Raw genomic sequence first — 21,621 nt, forward strand, 5'->3', positions numbered from 1 at the left:
AGAAGAAGCGACACTTAAGAGGTCGTTGAGAAACAGGCAGTATTGTAAGATGAGGGTGAGGCTGTTGATTCATTAAAAATCACTAACTGTGTGCTGCCTCTGCCAAGCACCTTACTAGAAGCCTAGAACACACTGGTGAGTAATGGAGTCTCTAATCTTGGAGAAATCCGTGGACCAGTTACAGAAAGACACACAGAGCTGTTACTCTGAGTAACAGCTGTTCCAACAAAGCTGGTGCAAAATGCCCTGGGAAGAGAGGAGGGAGCGATTATCCTGCCTGTGGCATTAAGGGAAGAACTTCTGAGGAAGAGAAAAATATGCAGGGTCTTTATGGATGAAAAAAAAGTGAGAAAAAGAATGTTATAGTAAACAGAATATTCAGAAATATTTATAGATTACCTGTTTTAGACAAGCACTGTACTAGCACTTACTGAAAAGTATCAGTAGATACCCAGGTCTAATCAGAAAGAAACTTGGATTTGGCATGGCAGAAGGCACTACCAGCACATACCCACCCTCCTACTCCCCTAAAGTTAAGAAACTAATTAAAACATTGAACAACAGTGTTAATGTGTAGTGAACCATAAACACTCACTTTCATTGCCTGATTTGATACTCATGACAGCCCTGTAATTGGAGTTCATAGCTCCAGTTTACAGGAAACAAAGTGATTTTTTTTAAAAAAAATCATGTTCTTATCATAGGAAAAAATTAAGACACAAACTCAAGTCTCTCAGTTCTCCTTCTGCATCCCAGTGGCCTTGATCAGCTCTCTCACATTCCTCAAGTCATCTTACCACATCTGTATCATTGACCAAACACATATTGATCACCTACTATGGGGGTTGCAAGGGCAGGATTCCACAGGTGCTACAATTGAGGAAATCAGAACATTTATTTAAGGAAAGAGAATAATATTGGGTCTTCCTCAGAGCAGGGAGTATCTTGTGTCTGCTGATCCTGCACAGGCCATGGAATTCTCAGTTAGTATTTTTGATGGAGTATGTGTGTTGGGGGAGTGTATTAAAAAAGACAGATGGCTTTTCTGAATGCTGAGTGGTGCTGGGCAATAAATGCGTATGATTCAGAGGGGAGAACATTCGCTCTACGCTGTGTGCAGAAAGGGAGAACACTTGAAATAGGCCAGATCTTGCATTAATCCTTCAAGCCCCACTCCTTGAAAGTGTGAGCACTAATAAGTGGATAGTTATAGTACACTCTAGCTGTGCCTGAGACTGGTCCAATAGTTGGCTGGAGCTATGGTTGTAAGTGCAGAAGAAGTTCAGGTCGAGAAGTATACTAGAACCTTCAACCATAGGACATGTGGTTGGAACCCTTCTGTCCTGTACTTGCTGTGTGTGGAGTTGAAAGTGAATTACTTGGCTCAACTGGGACCAGATCTAAGTCAAGGTGGCCCATCAGAAGCCAGGTCGGCTATTTAGGTGTGACTCTAAGGCTTAAAGACCAACTAGAAGGGGCTGGGGTGTTCAGGGCCTGAGGAGGGTAGAATTGGAGAGAGCAGAGCTGGCCCTGGAGGGATTCCCAAGTCCACATTTACACAAACTGTGTATCTGCAGCATTTGGCACAATGTACCAGCAGTGGGGACAGGAGCTGAATTAGAGAAGGGGAACAAGTGTGCTACATGAGCCTCCAGTGTCCTGGAGGACAGGATCTCAGATCACTCTGGGCTGCCACTGGAATTTAGAGAGAGAGTGAGTGTGAAGCTGAGAAGACAGAGCTCTGGCTGCAGGGGCAGGTTGCAACAGGACTGAGCCGCACGTGGTGTGGGAATGCCTTGCTCATTTTAACCAGGGCCAGCATTCAGCCAGCGCATCTGGTATGAGCAGTTATGATCGACTATAAGCACAGCTCAGGTATGTGCCTGATGGACAGAGGGGAGGGGACCAAGAGGAGAAAGGTGATGCAGGGCAGGAGAAGGTCCAGGTGAGGATGTGCTGTGACAGGACAGCCAATTCAAAGCACAGGTTGGGGAGGGGTGGGGTCAGCCTGCGGAGGGAGTTGAGGCTGAGGCTACTGATCTTCTGGACCAGTCAGGCTTGGTGTAGCCCCTGGAGTGGGGCTGGCCTCACCGGAGGGACCCTTTATATCTGTGGAAGACAAAAGCAGAGCAACCGCCTGGTCTCACCTACACAGCAGTGGCTCTGGAGCTCCTTGCTATTTTTGCAGTCACCGCCTCCCCTCCATTCTGTGGCCTGCATCTAAGGCCAAGGTCACCGCAGGCTAGCGGACTGCTTTGTGCTCCTCGGAAAATCTTGGGGACCATGACTGGGTGGGGACACTGCCGCTCTGACAAATATTTGATTAGCTGCAATTGCAGCTATACTTAGTTCTCCTTGGGAAGCATGTGGGGAGACAGATGGCTCAGGAAAGGCTGAATCACATAAACAGGGCTCTTTGCCTCCCATTTGCTGAGTCTCCTGATGACTTATTAACAAGGATGAGTTTCAGGATTAGAAGATGGAGCCTTGGTTACACGCTTCTCAGAAACCCCACGGTGTGTGTTTCCGGCATGGTTTCTGCTGGCTGTTTGCAAGGGAACATGGATCGATGTGGACTCTGGGTCACAGTGGGGACAGAACAGGAGACAGAGACAGCCTCAGTGCGCTGGCTGCTCGGTCTGAGATGCAGTTCACTTCCACAAATGTTATTAAACGCTGCTGCCAAATTCTCAGTGATCGGGTCACTTGGAGCTTTGGTCGGTCATGCATTCTATAAATATTTGCCTGGCCCGGATACCACACAAAGCATCAGCTTTGTGCTAAGTCCTCACTGTGACTGCAGCGTTCACAGGGATCATTCCAGGCCCATGAAACCACAGTTAAGAATTTAGATTTTGTTTTACATACAAAGGGCGGGTAATGACATCTGGTTTATATTTTATATTGATAGACTAGTGGTGGTAAGAGTAGAAGCAAAAAGTAAGGTTTTTACTATTTCATATCGAGAGAAAATTAGAAAAGAAGATAGAAAGGATCAGATTCTTTTGAACCACATTTTGATTTTGAATCCACAGGATTTGCTGATTGGATAGAGGTAGTGAGGGAAAAAGAAGAATTAAAGATGACCATTTTACTATTCATAATTTTGGTAAGATTGGGAAAGGAACATGTTTGGGACACACAGTGACAGATTCTATCCTGGCTACATTAGGTTTATGATCTGTATTTGACATCAAAGGAACAATGTCCAACGGGCGAAGGATCACCCCCACTCAGGAGATGGAGTTATACATGCAAGAGGTCTCAGCTTATATGTAGCATATAAACCCTTGGAAATGGCTATCATCTAGGGAGGGAGCTTATAGAGTATAAAAGAATTGAAACCTAGACCTGTAGTTTTGCAGCACAGAGCACTGGGAGCTGCAGGAGGAGCCAGGGATCAAGAGAGGGCAGTGGCAGGTGAGTGAAGAGCCTGAACTGAGATACCTCCCATTAGCAGGTGCAGAGGGTGTAGGAGCCAGCTTGCTCCCCAAGGTGGTCATGTTGCTATTGTCAATTTCACATGTAAGATAACTGAAGCTGGGGGTTTTAAAGGTCTCACCCAAAGTCTCCCAGCTCTTAAGCAGGGGATTTTCCACACTCCATCCAGGCAATGTCCACTGCCCTGGACCAAGCCTGCTTTCTTCCCAGTTTCAAAGGGCAATTAAGGACTCCTTTCCATTCCCCACACCTGCCAAAATTTCTGTTCATAGCTGGTAAAATTCTGTGCTGGATAATTTTTATGGCCACATCAGCTCCACACTCCTATTGATCCAGCAATGCATTTATTTGCTGCTGTTTCTCCAAGCACATATTCTGTGTTGCATCCTGTACCAGGTACTTTCCTAGGTCATCCCATTCAACTCTCCAAACCCTGGAACAGGTGTTCCTCTTCCATCTCCAGTTCACAGCTGGGGAAACTGAGGCTCAGACTGGGTACATTCTTTGTTCACAGGTGCACAATGTATAAATGACACCGTGGAATGCATTTTAACGCAAACACATTTCTTGTCCTCACAAAAGCATGAGGTATAAGGCCACATACTGGACTCTTACTGAAATCCAATCTGAAATACCTAAGGCTACTGAGCAGTTAGGAGCAATCCAAAACCACAGCTAGCCAGCTGTTGGGCAACTAGAGGATGCTAGAGGCAGCACACAGGGCTCCTCCTTCTGAGATTACAGAGCAATACACATTATTGGAAAATAAAGTGTTATCAAGTGCTGGCCCTACTGGGCTCATGCTAATGGTAGGTCACAATGGTTTGTAATTAAATAATTAAGCCCACTCAGCATTGATGGGAGAATGCTTACAGCTCAATTGCAGCAACAGCCCTTACTCATTCAGTAGGTTAAATTGTGCTTTTGACTGGGCTCTTTTGTTTACTTGCTCTCCTGTAAATATGCATTTTTGCCGAGCTATGGTATCCACTCTGTAACTTGGGTTTTCTTCCTGAGTAGGCTGGGAGTCAGCATCCTGGGTACTAGAACTATCACAAACTAGAACTACCGCAAGCAGTGGGTAATGTCCACAAGCCATCTCCCTCCATTTCTATGTTCATCAGTAGTTGACTGATTGATTCAGTGACCGTGATATGTAAAGCCTGCTGTTCTATCATTCTAGCACTTACATTATTTTTCTGTAAGATACAAGTGATGCAAGTGAATTGAGGAGAGAAAAAAGTTGGGAGATTCTGTACTAAATATTGAAGAATATTCCTTGCCATTGTTTTATCTTCACCAGTGACAGCATTATGTGTAACATATTGCCTGTGTGGTTGTTTAGTTAAATAATGAATGAGGGAATAAACAAATTAAGGAATGAGAGAATTAAAAAAAATAATAAGATTTGCAGTAACCATTCTACCATCTACTCTATTTGGCACTGAGGAGGTAACAACTTCTACGATCATGATTTTCTGCATGAGTAAAATGAAGACTCATATGCCCAAGGTCATACCCAGTGATCTAAGGAATATAAAATACCTGAAACTTAGACCAATCAATCTAGGCTAGCTTCTGTAGAGAAGTTTTCAATGAACAAAACATTTTGTATTTATTATATATTACACAAAAGTGACTTTTTCAAATCATACAATTAATAAATAACATCTATGCTCAAACTCAGTTTCATGTACATAACTTGCCACCTTAACTAAAATTTTAAATTAGCCTATACGAGTTGTTGCAACTAGTGCAATGTGTCTGGAGAGATTAGACATTCATTTAGATCAGGGCATGACTGTGGGTTTGGACAGCAATGGGAGACTAATTCCTTATTTCACAGACAGGAATGTGCAACAGATATGCCTCACAAGGAACCCTGTGATTGTTCACTGCTGACTGCCAGTGTTTGTCCAACCTGGTACACAGAAGGTTATTAATAAATATTTCATATAAAAATATATTTTATAGCAAAAACTATAGAAATTTATTAATCTGGGATTATGGGGAAGAGATAAACTTATACCCATGTGTATTAAAGCAAAATGCTCAGTACTCCATGTACATCAGGGTACTTTATGTAGAAAGCAAGAAAAACATTTGATAATCTTAGAAATGGCAATAAAAATGACAACTAAAACATAGTCCTTTATCAATGTGTCACCAATGTGATATGCTTCAAAAATTGAAGGTACAAGTAGAATCGTATCTCTTCAGATATTTCGAGTAAGTGCTTGTGTCTCTAAATACCCTATCAGCAGAAATGCCTCTTGCTTCCCCTTTCTCACATTGTGCAAGAAGCTTACACACAAGAACTGGGCTTAAAGGGGTCCTTTTCTGAATTCCAGGTTTGGAGACAGCTGGTTCTGATGGGTCCCATGCTGCTGGGGCATCTCGTTGGCACATAGTGTGTCTGTTGAAGTGTGGATCGTTAGAGATCTAAGGCAGATTGTAACTTCAGTGGTGAACTCCTAGCTGGTCCAGGTATCTGCTCAGGCTACGAGGGCCCCTGCCCTGAGCTGCCAAGTTATAATTCCATAGATAACTGCTATGGTCTCAACGTATGTCCCCTCCAAAACTTGTATTGAAATTTAGCTGCCACTAAGTAATGGGACCTTTAAGAGGTGATTGGGCCAGGAGTGCTTCACCATGATGGGTGGGATTCCTACCTTTATAAAAGGTCAAGTTTGGCCCCCTTTTGTCTCTTGGCCCTTCTGCCTTCTGCCATGGGATCATGCTAGAAGAAGGCCCTTGCCGGATGCTGGCAGCTTGATATTGGACTTTCCAGCCTCCAGAACTGTAAGCCCATATATTTCCATTCATTACAAATTGCTTCTGTATAGCAGCACAAAATGAACTAAGACATAGCATTCATATATTCAGCCACTGCTCGTCACAGCATAATCTTCCTGTCAGGTTAGATGAGTCCTTGAACTTTCTAGCCCACCAGGTAGCCAAACCAACCTTCTAACCATGAAGCCTCAAGCATTAATAAACATCCCAGGTCATCCTCCTGGGCTCCAACTTTTCTCAAGATACTGTTATTTCTGTGGGCATGTTGTGCTGGCCTGATCCACATAGTATACCATGACGACCTTGGATGGGGAAGGTCTGTCCTGGTCCAAAAATACCCCTGCCGTTCAAACTCAAAAGAAAGTCATCAAGACCATGGTTCCTTCTCTCCCCATAGTTCCTGGTTTACTGTTTAAATTATTTTGCTTGTACTCCAGTGATGGGGTCTCAACCTTGTGTCATCACAGGAGGTCCCACTATCCCTCTCCACCCTGGCAGGGAGTGCTCACTGGCCCTACCAACCAGGCAACACTTACATGGTTCCAGGACATCATTCTGGTCATTCTTTGGAAAAACAATGAATGTCCTTTTTGTGATGGCTTTCTCTTCTGCCTATTCCTTGAAATGGTTGGAAAAAATAATAAAGTTCAGCTTCAGAGTGACTTTCTGTCATTCTTGTTCCTAGAAAACGTCAGGAGATTACCTTAGTCATTATTATCTTCAACTTACGAGAAAATCTGTTTGAATTTTGAGAATTTTACAGGTAAAAACATGCTTCTGTATTCATCCTTGTACCTAAGCCTCACATCCGTTGTGGAAATCAGGCAGGACATGCTTCTTGCCTCATTTGAGCTCGGATTCAATGCCCTGCCCAAGGCCCCACAGCTAGAAAGTAGGGGCAAGTTTAGAACTTAAGTTTGCCTGGTAAAGGCAATTCTGTCCTAAACTGTATGAAAGCCAAGATTGTGACTTTGAGGAACACATAGTCTATTGGGGCATTTCCACTTCAATTGGATCTAACATGTTAAGGAATTCTCTCTAAGAATGTGGCCTGGGTTTAAAGAAATTCAGTAATGTATACTCAGTATTTTATTTTTCAAACAGCACAGACTTCACCCAGCTGGCTTCAGGCCTTGGGAGTTGGAGAGTGTGTCTTCTGGAGTTTTGGCAATGCAGCAGCCACCCAGTTTGTTGGGGAGTTCCTCTTTGCAGGCAGAGCCATGGCTGTGTTCATGGAATGGGATTCGGGTTTAGTCCACAGGTAAATGCACATAAGGTGTTCTTGGCTTAGGCACCAGGGTGTAGGGGTCTGTGGCAGGTGAGCAGCCTCCACACTTTGTAATCCATCTCATGGAGCATCTGGGGCTGGTCATAGCTCTCAGCAGAGGGAATATCATCATTTTAGTTTTAAACATTTAAAGGTGTATAGATACGTGAAGTTTTAATATCTCTCATTTTGTGAGGGAGAAGAAATAGAAGAACCTAAAAGCCATTTTTTCTCTTGCCTTCTGGACTGAGATTCCAGGTTCAACTCGGGTTTGAAATACATTCTTTATACAGTTGGGGCCTTGAAAAGCTCTTCTTCCCTCTGCCCTATTCTCTTCTCTCAGTCATCTCCTCTCTTTTTTCTTTCCATTCTCTTGTTTTCCTTCCCCCACTTTCTTTCCATCTGTCTTTCCCCCCCTTAAAGTTCCAACTCTCCTTATGCATGGGGCCAACCCTAACGCACACAAGAGAAAGATATGTGGGAAGACTCTGGTCATTGGACCACTTGTATGGAAATCTGGTTACCAAATAATAAGTCAAAATACCCTAATGAAAAAAGTGACACTTTACCCCATAGCGAGCAAAGGGCAGCATCCCAAACTATGAGTCGGGTCTTGAAGGGTGGAGAGAGTGTGTACTTTCGTCCCCTCTGGGTACCCAGAGCACCAGGAAGCAGCAGCAAGGATGGTGGTAGCACCTGAACATGGGTGGTTGTTGAAGATGGGGGGATCCCCACAGGGACAAGAGCAAGTGTCCCCACAGGGACAGGACAAGTGCTGGCTCAATGATCTCCATAATCCCAGAAGCTGCCCATGATTAGCGAGCTTTCTCTTATAAAAAGACACCTGTTAAATGCCCTATTTAATAGTGGTGATAAAATGACCCAGAAAGTCCCCTAAGGTGTGATAAATGTCTCTTTTTCAACTTAATGGGGTACCTTGGGATTTGGTGATTTTTAGTAAATACCAGTTAAGCCCTGTGGTCCAGTTTGCTGATCTGCTTAAACTCAGAGAAGTTTAATCTCCCATAAAAGTGTGGCCAGTGGAAAAGTATTCAACAAAAAGAACTCAGAACCTTCTCTGTAAACACAATTAAAAAATCATCATACTGTGTATTGCGTGCCCAGTGCGTGCCTGGTCTCAGGCTCTTGATCTATTTCATCCTCTTTATGTCTGCAACAGTTCCAGAAGGTCAGTGAGGATACACCCATTTTTCATAAGGAAAGCTGCTGTTACAAGAGGTGATGTCACTTGCCCAAGAAGGCAAGTGATTGAGCTGTTTTGCTGGCTGTCCCTCCTGGTGGCAGACGGCTCAGTGCTGCTCTGACCTTCAGCGTATTTACCCCATCCATCCTCTGCCACGTTGTCAGTCTGGCTTATCGATCAACCAGGCCTTGGCAGTGATCAAGAAGGGGCTGGGGTAGAGGCATCTGTATACGAGAATCATTTCTATTTAAAAGCCACATCAATTTGAATCTTAACAGGTCTAAATAGGGCTGCATTAGGCCAATAATTTCATTTCCTTTATGATGAAGTGCAAATTAAAGCAGGCGCATCTGAGCAGCCTTGGAAACAACCTGGGGTTTTACATATTTTGTGTTCCCTACTCTGAAGCTACAGGGTAGGTGTTGGCTTAGCTGTCACTGTGCATTGGGAGGTGATGTTGATCCTGTGTCCCTGTTTCTAAGGCACTCGTTAAGCCATCAAGAGGTTGTATACAAGGCACTTGTGCAGTTTTTCTTTGCTGGTTGAACTTATTTTTCTTATTTTCTTGGCTCCCTTTTCAATCAAGCTATTTAATTCTTTCAGCACTGCTTTATAGAGTACCCACTCTTTGCTAGGAAATAGGTGCATTTTATTCGTTCTCCTGAGACTTCATTTTCCTGTTATTAAATGGAGATACATGAGGGCAAATTTACAAAGTGCCTCATCATACAGCAATGTTCTACCTTAGGTTCGTGTAACAAAACACCATAAACCAGATGGCCTATCAGCAACTGAAATTTATTTCTCATAGTTCTAGTAGTTGCACGTTTGGAGATGAGGGTGCCAGCGTGGTCAGTTTGTGGTGAGAGCCCTTTTCCAGGTTTGTGGACTAATGACCTCTCATTGTATCCTCACATGATATAAGGGATGAGCTCTCTGGCCTACTTCTTATAAGGGCACTAACCTCATTTATGAGGACTCCACTCTCATGAACTAGTTACTTCCCAAGGGCCCCACCTCCTAACACCATCATAAATGTTAACATATGAATTTGGGGAGACATAAGCACTCAGCCTATAACAAGGACATAAAAAGTCACTTCTCTCTTCTTTGAGCCTTGGTCTCTTCATCATAGTAAAACTTGCCTTACGGGTTCATTATGAGGGTTAATGAAAGCAACACAACTGAAAAGCACTTTGGAAGCTGCAAAATGCCACATAGTGGCTTGTTATTATGGATAGGTAATAATTCTCTTATATTACATAAATCAGATAGTATTTATAAATAAGTATAAGTATTATTTATTTTAGAATACTTGTATATTTTTCCAACTCTACAGTTTATGTGTTGAGTGATTCTGAGGACTTCACGCATTTGTTCCCCACAATAACCCTGGTTACTGGGTGCAGTAAGGTCTCTTAACCTCATTGGATAGATTTGTCTTCCTGGCATCTAATTAACTTTGAAACAATGTTTAGGGATTATGGTAGGTTTAGAATGCATTGCAGGATACGAAGCTAAACAAGTTCCTTAAATAAAACTTGATATACAGCACAGTTTGGATTAGCACATTTGTCTAAACTTCAAAACAAAGTGTTCTTCCTAACAAAATGACATGCAAACAGCATCTTTCAGGAGAGGGAGATTCTGTGGGCACTAGGAAGTCCTTGTAGAAGGAAGGGTGGTTTCTATCTTTTACTCCATGTTCTCTTCATTGTTTCCAGATGAGGGGGGTATGGAAAGCTTCACAGAGGAGGGGACCACCTGTGGACAGGTGAATAATTGAGTAGGTGCTAAATTCCAACTGAGGAGCACTTCCCACAGCATGGCAAGTGACTGACATAAGATTATATAGCTTGTGCAGGATTAAATAAGACTCTTCTGTGATACTAGCCCAACTCAATGAACAGAACTATTTATGTGCTGGGGTCTCATTTATCTGTGATTTTAAGCCTTGGAAATTGGAAGGCAGTTTGGGGCCATTACTTTTGGTAAGCAGGACAGACACCTGATAGGGCTGCAGTTACAGGACAGAGCTGAACTTCACGGGCTCCTACTGATTCTTGTTTTGCAGAGAGCAGCAGCCTGCGTTCAGCCTGTGTCCACGACAGCACCTTGCATAGCCGAGTCTTTCAGATCTTATACCGGAATGAAGAGGTACCCATAAATGATGCCGCGATCTTCCAAGCTCATTTACTCTTAGATGGTGAAAGGGTAAGTCGTGAATCTACTGCCAGCCACACATGGCTGTTCCCTGTCATTGCTAGGTAAATGGTAAACGAAGGAGAAGCTGTAGATTTACTCAGAAATCTGACAGATAGGAATTTGTGATTTTAGAGTGCTCATGTACTTATTTACATATTCATTTTTTTTACTCATTCTTTCATTCATAAACTTGCTCATTCCATGTAGTCTCAAGTGCAAGCAGTCTCCATTGACTAACTTGCTGTCTCTCTTATTCACCGCACACTTGGTTATTTGTGCATCTATTCAGGCACTCTGTCAGCGAGTCAGTCACTGGATGTTTATTGAGTATCCACTTACTGTAGGGCTCTGTGTCAGGCCCTTGGATGAGGGACAGACTGATGAAGGCAGTAGTAGGTCCTATGCATCAAAGGGGTTGGTGGTTCAGTAGGAAAACAGATGTATAAACGAGTACCCTGGTGGATGTGCACTCAACTGGCTGTTTGTAGAAATTAAGTAAAGGGACACCAAGGATGGAGAAATGAACTCCATGGGGATGAAGGCAGTGGCGTTGCTCAGTGGCTTCACAGAGGAGCTGGCTTTCATATGCACATGCTGAGTCCATCAGAGCCAGAAAGAGAAAGAGCATCTTATGAAGGGGAACTGCATTAATACAAGCCCAGAGGCCTCGGGGGCTTCATTATACTTACTGAAAACTTGATTAAAAATTGCCTTTTTATCAGATTCACATGTTTCAAAGCAATATCTGAAGCCCAAACCATTGCTCTCCCTCCCCCATGCTCACCTTGAATCTCTGTTGCCACATTCCAGCTGATTATTTCCTGCTAGGATACCTTTAAGTGGTGTGGAAGAGTGTTCCTATTGTAGGAGAATCTGTTTGGAGCCTGCTACTCACATTTCCCACGGGAGTGCACAACGACTCCTACTGGGCATCTGATATCTTTCTCCTCTCATGCCTCGTGTCTTTATGTTCACATCTTTTATGATCTAGGTAGTGACCAAATCCTCCTGTGTGGCTAAAACGGAAAAGCTGTCACTCACTCATTCTTTACATAGTAATCCACCCATCCATCAGAGTTTTACTGAGCACCCACTAAGCACCTACTATGGTGTTTTGGGGCTTATATCAAACAAACTGGTCATGTCTGTTCTATCAATATACACCATGCCCAGCTCATGAGTCTATGGGATACACTTGTGAGGGAAAGAAGAGATACACGTGCACCCCCCTGGAGGTCTTGTGAAGCTACAGTTGTCCCCAAGTGGAAAAGACAGCATGACAGTCCTGCTGAGCAAGAGTGGCCACTGCCTCATGACAGATACTCAGATGATGAGATTGTCAAGGGCTCAGCAAGTCTTCAATGCAACCTTCACAGCTGTTACACTTAGTGTAGGGAAAGATTCCCTTGAGTGTTAAACTCCCAGGCAGGCTGCACTCAAGATCAGCTTCCCCAAATAAGAGAACCACACTCTGTTTCTCATGGGCCATTATCCTTTGGCATGTTGATCTCAAAGAGATACCTTGGCAGAGTGACTGTTGCAAACAAATGATGGAGGCTGGGTTTGGGCATCATTCAGGTATCCTGTCCATTATTCCATCTTATTTCCATCAGCATCTTGCTCCTGTTCCTACGAGTGTAAAGCTTTCGAAGTTTGACCTTTCCCAACGCTCAACTTTAGCTCAGGTGAGGTTGCAACCAGCCTTAGTTCTGAGGTTGAATAGGGAGTGTGTTTCACAGTACATGTTGTTTTCTTCTGCATATCAAATTTCTTTTCTCTATAAGCTCATAATTTATTACTGTGTTGGGGTAATCCATATGGCAGCGAATAGTGTAACAGCTAATCATTGTTTCCAAATCAGTGACAATTAAAGTTAATTGAGTATGTCTGTAAAGACTGTATATTTGCAGTAGCTACATTAGCTCTTTTCTAGTTAATATCTATCTGCTTATGACAACCAAAACACTTCTTATGGCCAGGTGGCTAGAAAATATGTTCATGAATGTACATAGACATCATTGTGAACAGCAGAAACATATGAAATGCGTGTCCATCAAGCTCTGTTCCACATGCTGTGAGGAACTGAAGCATGAAGGAGATTCAGTCCATGTAGTGAGGTCCCAGGTAAGTGCAAGAGGTGACCATGGACAGAGCTAATCACAGGTTAAGGTGTACTATGTGATGTTTTCATGACAGTTACAAAGAGTGAGTATGAAGATAATGTGGGTATATATTCTGTGTAACCCCACAAAAGATTTAAGAAGGTTTAAAAATTTATAGAACACTAAAAAGAAAAAGAAAGAAATATTTTTATAGGCAGAGATATATAGATGGAAAAAACACAAAAAGGAAAATAAAGCCCAGGTTAAATGTAGCAGACCAAAATGTACAAGCATCCTCTGGGCGTTTGTTAAATACTAACAGCCCACACAATTAGTGCTGAGCTCCTAGTAGCCAAGGCAAAGATGAAGATGTAGTTATTAACAGGATGCTTAGCACTCCGAGGGAGAAGAGGAACATATTATATTAATATATTTTTTAAAAGTCTTTGTTAACAAGATTACATTTGCATAGGCTTAAAAAAGGAAAAGCATTTCCCAAAGTGCTACTTCTTGGTGCATCACGGTCCCCTGACAGTGCTTGTAGAAAATGCAGATTCATGAGCCCATCCCTGGCCTAGTGATTCAGACAGTGGGTATTTGTTTGGAGGGGGCAGGGATTGATTCAGAGCTTCAATAAGTAGGACAAGGCAAGATTTCCATGGGAAGCATTTATGAGCTCCTGAGACAAAGGACAGTGAAAAGCAGAAAAGTAGAGGGTGGGTTTGTGGAAGAGGCACAGACATAAAGCTGGGAAGGAAGGTGGAGGAGATGGCATGGAGCCCCACAGAGACCCTTTCAAAGGCCATATGTTTACCCTGCTCTGAAGGTGGGAGGCTCCTTTGGGATTCCAAAGGAGAAGAGCTGGGATTTAGAAAGATCAGTCTGCAAAAATATGGAAAATGGTTCCCAGGAGACCAAGGGTATAGATGCAGTTGCTGCGGTGGTCCCTGAGGGTGCTGGTGAGCCCCATGGCGGAGAGAGTAGCTGTGTGGATGGGGACAGTGTTGAATGAGAGGATGAGCTGCCTGGCAGCTAGTGCAGCTCACAGAACTGGGTTGAGGTCCAACATGGGGGGTGGAGGACATTGTGTGGAGAAGAAGGTTAAATGGAAGTTGACACTAAGACTTGGGCATGGTATGGGCTTGGAGTCACCCTTGGCAGTCCAAGGTAGTTGCAAAAGGGAGAGTTTCTATTGGGGAGTGATGGGAATTCAAGTTGAGTTATAATAACAATCACGATGAGCTTAACACAAATATAGCATCTTATACTTATTAGGTGTGTGCTGTGTGGCAGGCATCGTGCTGAGTTCTTTGTCTGGAATATCTCATTGAATCACTGCAACAACATTATGAGGAGATTCTTCCTCTTTTACATATGAGGATACAGAGATTTAGAGGAGTTATTTTCCAAAGTCACACCACCAGGAATTGGCAGGGCTGGGATTCAGACCTAGGTAGTCCAATCGCAAAGTCTGTTTGTGACCAGCGTGCAGGGCCACTGTGTGGATTTGGTGGAAGAATGGCTCTGTTATGTGAAAAGGACCAGTAATAAATTGGAAATAATGGCAATAATAACAACTAACATTCATTGAGATTTGTGTGAACAAAACCCTTTGTGTACATTTTCTTATTTAGTTCAGACAACAGCAATACTATGGAGTAAGTGTAATTATTTTACTCCCATTTTATAGATGAGAAAACAGCAGAGGTTAACTGGCCCAAGGTCACACAGATGATACTAAGTGGTAGAGCTAGGACTTGCGCCAAGGTAGGTTGACTTGAAAAGCTGCCTTCTTAGCCACCAGACTGTGACAAAGCTCATGAGGGAAGTTAAGAATGGAGGAGAAAATAAGAGTCCCTTTTGTGAGCAGAGTTAAAACCAACCAGTGAGAGAATGTGCAACCTAGAACACAATAGGATCTAGGATATGGGGCTCACTAACTAGTTGAGTTTGGGAAAGTGACTTCACTGCACCGAGCCTCAGTTTCCCCATTTTTAAAATAACTTCATGACTCATAGTTTTATGAGTCATCTTAAATAAGATAGTGTATGTACAATGATAGTTGATTTCCTTCCACATAGTAACTCTTCTATAAATATGAGCTTCTTTTGTTATTTTCACTATTATAAAGAACTGCTTCTTGGTGGTGAGAAAATGACCCTTGAAGGAAGGTGATATCTTTAATGCAGAAGAGGCAGGGTAAAGGAAAAACACGTGTGCATATGTGCACCCTGTGTGTGTGTGTGTGTGTGTGTGTGTGTGTGTGTGTGTGTGCGCGCGCGCGCGCGCGCGCACGTGTTTGTGGGCGGGGCAGGTAGTTAACAGACGATCATAAAATGCATGTTGCGAAAAGGGGGTGACTTCATTCTGAAGTATCTTGCAAATAAGATTCATTGAGGCATCATGAAGTCATAGCCAGGCTCAATTTAGCCACAGCTTGTCCAAGCCATTGATTTCTCTCCAGTTCCTAAGGAATCGCAGCAAGTTTAAAACTGGAGCTGACAGTGAATTTTCATTACCAAGGCAAATGCGTGCTCAGAAGGCGGTGGGGAGGACTTGCTTTGCCGGTCTCACTTCCAAGGAACCAGTGGCAGGAGACTGGTTTCCTTGTGTATTTGAAGCAAGGTTCATGATTATGCAAAACAAAGCTAGGAGAAGAAGTTATTTATAGCACTTGGATTGAGCAAAATGTTAACTTTTAAGTGGCTTTTTTTTTACAACAAATTTTAAACCCTAGAGACCTAAAGATAAATTCCATCCATATGTCTCTGCCTGAATTATGCTTAACCAGGGAGACGTTTCCAAAGAGGCCTTTGGATAAAATATTTCTGTCCCTGCAGAATGAGGATATTCTTGCAAAGAAACAAAAACAAAGAAAAAGGTTGGGGATAGGGAAGATGCATTGATACTTTCTATGTCGCAGGCACTATTCCTGGAGCAGGGGATCCAGAAGGAATTAAGACTAGTCTCTCCCTTAATGATACACAGATTACTGGGGCCACCGGGCAGGAAAATAGCCGGGAGGTTTTAGCGCAGGCCAGATGGGCATTGTCAGTGACTGCAGCAAACCAGTAGTAGCTGCAAGAGCAATTACTGATCCAAACAGCTTTCAAATACCAGCCCAGCATTGCCACATACAGGATTTTTTTTTTTCAGAAGCTGAAAACGTGTAATAAAAATGTGAAATTGCCTGAATTGTAAATGGTTGCTACTTGTACAAAACATTTTAAAAAATACCATGGGGACTAAATAAAACATGTCTGCAGATAATACTTGGCTCATAGGCTCCCAGCTTATAAAGCTAAAAAAAAAATACAATTGCAATAGGAAGCGCCAAATGCTAAGAAGCAGACGTTCACGGTCACAGAGGAGAAGGGCTCCATCCAGCCTGCAGTGGGAAGGGGGCAAAGTCCTGTCACAGGTGTGCAGCACTGACACTGGGTGGCCCCACTGAGTGCAGGTGGTGGAAAGATCTGGTAGTTAGCAAGGGGGAGAGGACATTGCTTAGTGTGAAAAAAGAAGAAGGAGGGGTACCATCTTTTAGGTATATGTGAGAAGCTGGCAGGAAGAACACAGATTGGTATGGTAAAAAGTACTTTTTTAAAGCTAAGGATACAAGCAGCTATGGACAGCATGTGAATGCCCAAGTGTCTTCAAGTGTAAATGGTTAAATGCAATGGATCTCAAGATAAAATTGAAGGAGCTGCTTTCCCATGAAGTTGAGACATCTTGAGCAGTAGCGACTTTCCTGAGCACCAGCTTCCTCCTCTGCACAGGTGGACAGTGGTGCCTGCCCTCAGAGGGTGCCTAAGGGTTGGAGGTAACATTCCCTCTGGCTTTATCTTATCACTAGCCAAGTGTGGTTTCACTGTGAATCATTGCTCCATCCTTCTCCCAAAGCAGGTGCTAGGGAACACTTTGGGACTCTACTCCTGCCCAGAACCAGATTCCAGATCAAATCGTTGTAGGAAATGAGACTCTCAAAAGTCCTACAATGAGTAAATTTGCTTAGCCTTTTTTTTTTTTTGCAAATTGGCTTTCCCCAAGCTGAATATGTAAATCTCTTCCTTGTGTTTTCCTTGTAATGTTCCCAGATATCCTGTTCATCCGGAACTTCATGGAATATGCATGGAAATGCTGCTTTAAGCATAAGTGGCATTCATTTTGTGATAAGATACTGTTTTTCTACTTTGGGACATAGACCAGCTAAGTATTTCATTTGGACAAGATTTGACTCCTGAAACCCCTTGGATTTTGTCTCTCTTACAGGTGGAAGATGCACTGAGTGAAGTCGATTTTCAACTCAAGGTGGACCTGCACTTTACGGAGAGCGAACAGCAGTGAGTGTCCTGGAAATCCTTGAGTTGCGGCAGCACGATTCTCCCCTCCACCCGCCCCTGCTCCTGTGGCATCCTCATGGCTCCAGAATGCTCCCCGCATGCTGGGGTCCTGATGAGCTGTGAGGTCCCTTACCGGGAGTGGGGGCTGAGAATGACTGCTTGGCCATTTCAAACTGCATGCATGCTAGGCTGGTAGTTCAAATGCTGCAGACACAGAAAATGCCTGACTTCCTGGATTTATTAACTGGCATCTTCTCATGTCTGACACCTTTTTATGCTTTCAATGTGGTATTAATTGGGGGTTTTAGATAAATGACCCTATGGGGCTATAAACCTCAAAGCCCCTTCTGATTCAAAGGAGATTCTGCCAGCATTCTGCATCTTCGTACTAGATACCTGCTATTGTGTTTCAACTCTCTGAAAATTGAAAATCCATTTATGTGTAACCTGCTGATTAAATAAGCAGGAGGCAACTCTCTGCTTTCTCATAACTGCTTCCTTTCAGCCTGTTGGCTGGCCTCTTCCTCCTACCCTGGGGTGAACTATCATGCCAGTAAGCCTCTCTGGGTTTTCTCAGGTAGTAAATAAATCATCCTTTCCTTAAGTATTAAGAAGCCCAGTCAAGTGTAATGTCAAAACTCTAAACTCGCATCCAGTTTACAGCGTTTTTCTGTTGGTACACCCACTTCCTGGTCCAGGCTGTCCCAGGGCAGGAAATTCCCAGTGCAGAATCAGGGCATGGTGGGGGCTTTACATCCTGCCCTGCCTTCCCTCCACTGCAGTTTGTGGAACTTTCCAGCATCAGGCACAGTGAGGAGGGGGAGATGGAGGAAAGGGCAGGGGTTCATTTGTGAGCAGAGTCCTTTGCGTGGCAGATACTGAATCGTTCTTGGGATATTCTTGTGAATTCCTTGGAGATGCACCTGTTAGTCAGCCCCTCCGACCCTCACCGGGCCCCATCCCTACAGTTCTCTGATATAGTGATGCCTCTTGTGGCTGCATGAGTCATTCCTTGCAGGAAACTACTTGGGACATACACTTCTCCAAATAACCCACATCTGGCCTATGGGAAATAGACACAGGCACTTTAACCCCCATCCCACATTTGTGGGGAAAATCCTCTGGCACAGCTGCCTGGTCTTCCTTAGACCTATCCAGCCACCCTCAGCTTCTCTCCTGATAGCCTCTGCAGAATGAGTTGGGCACCAGGACCTGTGTGCCCTCAGTCTCAGGGGACATAGGGCAAGTTCACTTGAAGACCCTCTTCCTTTGGCTTAAAGTGCAGGCAAGAAAAACTTTTTCTTCCTCTATTAGAAGAATCTCCACACACATGATCACTCTCTGCAAACTCAAATCAGTTCTCACTTCTGGTCTCTACAACCTCTTGAGCAAATGCCTCACCTTTTCCTCTGCAGTTGGGGAATCTGGAAGCTGATATACCAGCACTGGTAGAATGGGCCAGCACTGATCCCTTCAAAGTTCGGACTTCCTCTGAGGACTTTCTCCCTCTTCTGAATGACTCTTCCATCCCTGAAATACGGCTAATTGTTATGGGGGGTTTCATAAAATGAGGAGTTGAGTCAGAGGGGATATGAACCAAAGATGGACTTCTACTGAGGTGTCAGAGACCTGACTGTGTCTGGGAATTGAGGACGGACACCTGCTGATGTATAGCTGGGCTTGTCTAGTCGCTGGGCTGGCGGAGGTATCTGTCCATGGTTCTGCAAAAATGTCTGGGCTCAAGATCACAGGTTTTTCATTTTTTTCTTTATGTGGACAGCAGCCCCTCTGGCCATCTGCCTCTCTCATCACGTCTGCTGCTTCCCTGGTGGGACGGTGAATGCCTAGGAAATCTTACCTGCTTCACACCATCCACAGAATTTGTTCTTGCACCACATGGATGAACCCAGAATCACTAAAAGAGACTGGTCTTCTTCCCAATCTACAAACTCAGACGTGAGGCCCCTGCCTTCATTGGTCTCATATGTTCTCTCAACTGTCTGGGATTTCTATCATTCACTTCCCCAGTAATCACTCCTGCCCTGTCTCTCTGTGCCCACTTCCTTCAGAGACATGCATCCACAGCTCCATGGTAGTTGATTACAGAACCTGCCATTGGTTCTAAACTCAGCCTAGAAATAATTCTCCAACCAGTGCTCCAAGTAGCCTAATAATAAGCCACTGTGGACAGAGCAAATGAGACCTTCTTTCCAGTAAGACAGCAGTTAAAGGAGAGCCTGTATACAGGAGATTGGCCCAAAGTGTATAAAATTCAACCATCTAGGGTCTGTACTCATAAACTATAAAATATTGGAGACATCCTTGCACTTTTATAAATCTCAGTAGCCTTATTTATAAAGTGCGTATCATCATAGAATGCAGACCTCATCAGTTTTTTACAGAGATTAAGAGAGAGAATACATACAGCAAGCCAAGTGCATGGCCTGCTGAATAAATTTCTTCCACTTTATGGCTTCCTGGTCTTTGATGTGTCATTTCCTTTGCATAATAACAAAGCAGTTAATAACAATCAGAGCAGGAGGTTTTCATGAAGTACAAGATTAGCTAAGAGGAACAGGAAGCAAGAGCCCAGAACGATTGAAAATGACATATTTTTTCATTTTTATAAATTGGGTTCAGGGATGACACGGTGTCTGTAGCATATCCTGGGAGTAGACATTCGGTTTCGAAACATGACTGCATTAGCTGGCTTGTTTTGGAGCAGCATAGCATCTCATTTCAGGGATGCTGAGTTCCCCAAGTCCATCTTGTCTAGGCTCTCAATGCAGGTGGCAGAATTCTGCCTCCTGGAGCATTTGACTACGTCCAGAGACATTTTTTGGTTGTTGCAATTGGGTGGGGATAGTTGAGGGGAAATAGCAGAATGGAGGCAAGGGCTTCACTTCTGAGTTTAGGTTGGGAGGAAGGTCGCCCTCTTTTAGGGATGGTGTGAAGCAGATTGGATCGTCACAATTATTTACTGGCATCTAGTGAGGAAAGGCTGGAGATGATGCTGAACACCTTAGAACACACAAGTCAGACACCTCCACTACAAGGCATCGTCAGTCCCCTAAGTCAGTGTCACTAAGGTTGAGAAACTCTGTTCTAGCCAGACCTTGTCTTTGTACTTGTTACTCTGCAAAGGCCCATCAGCCCCTGTTTGCCCAGGGACGGGAGCTTGTTCCTTCTCATCATAGTCCATCCTGCCCCTAGCAGTTCTGCTGGTCAGGGAATTCTTGACTTCAAGGAGCACTGCATCCTTGTGAGTCTTCCCTCAGTTGATCTCTTATTCCTTATAACCACCCAGAAAAGCTGAGTCTGGATGGCAGTTCAGATAATGAATGTTCTTCATGCCATCTCTTCATCTCCAGGCTGAATACCCAGGCTCTTTCTCTGTGTGTTTTTATTTGTTTAATTTTTTGTTTGTTTTAGTTTCTTTATAAGAACCCAGGCTTTCTCCTTTCGATGGTACCAGGTTAGACTCCCCTCCCTGGAGGAACTAAGTTTTATCTTCATTTCAGATAATATTCATTTCAGAGCACAGAAGAGTTATCACCTCCATAATTCTTAGTTCTTTATTCCTACTGATATGGCTTAAATTCCTATTAACAAGTTTTTGCCATCTTTGCTACCTTGACATGTATTTAGCCTACTGTTATTCAATCCCTGGTAATATTTCCATGAGTCGTAGGAGCCTGTGTCTGAATAGATTCAAAGCAGCATCGAGCAGTAACTCAGAACCGACTGTAGAATCAGAACTGGTCTGGCATTTTAGCTTAGCCCTGTGACTTTGAACAAGTTAATTAACTCATGTTGATTTTACTTTCTCTCTATAAATGGAATAATACTAGTAAATACCTCATAGGATTGTCATACAGATTAAGGGAAAAAATACCTTGCTCAGTTCATAGCAAACCCTTGATAAATTATTGCCAGAATTAAAATGTATATCAATATTAATGACTTTCTGAGTTTCTCCGCCCCCTCCCCATCAGGTTTCTTCCAGGTACAAGAGGAGACCATTATTCTACTCTATTTATAGAGTCACACTGGGCTGCGATGATTTAGTTGGCTCTTTTATTTGGCATGCATTTGCATGCAAGCAACAAGGATTTCAAGGAAGCAAAGTCCCTTGGGTTCGGTCTTGGGAAGCTGCGCCCTTCACCTTGACCTTTCTGTGCTCCAAGCATTTATCCAAGGAGAAAGGAGGAGCATTTCCTCCCTGCTCTACTCATGGAAGCTGCTCCTTCCAGGTTTCCCGTGTGC

General features: G+C 43.6%; 1 protein-coding gene across 1 annotated transcript in view; it reads left to right on the forward strand.

The window, feature by feature from the left end:
• Positions 1-21,621, forward strand: part of FAM135B (family with sequence similarity 135 member B) — a 180,894-nt gene that overhangs the window by 76,764 nt on the left and 82,509 nt on the right. The window contains exons 3-4 of the mRNA XM_045561074.1: positions 10,783-10,922; positions 17,285-17,355. Of these exons, the coding sequence (XP_045417030.1) occupies positions 10,783-10,922; positions 17,285-17,355 (211 nt within the window). The remainder of the gene's footprint in view (positions 1-10,782; positions 10,923-17,284; positions 17,356-21,621) is intronic.

Source organism: Lemur catta, chromosome 9 (genome assembly GCF_020740605.2).
Source record: "Lemur catta isolate mLemCat1 chromosome 9, mLemCat1.pri, whole genome shotgun sequence".
NCBI lineage: Eukaryota > Metazoa > Chordata > Mammalia > Primates > Lemuridae > Lemur > Lemur catta.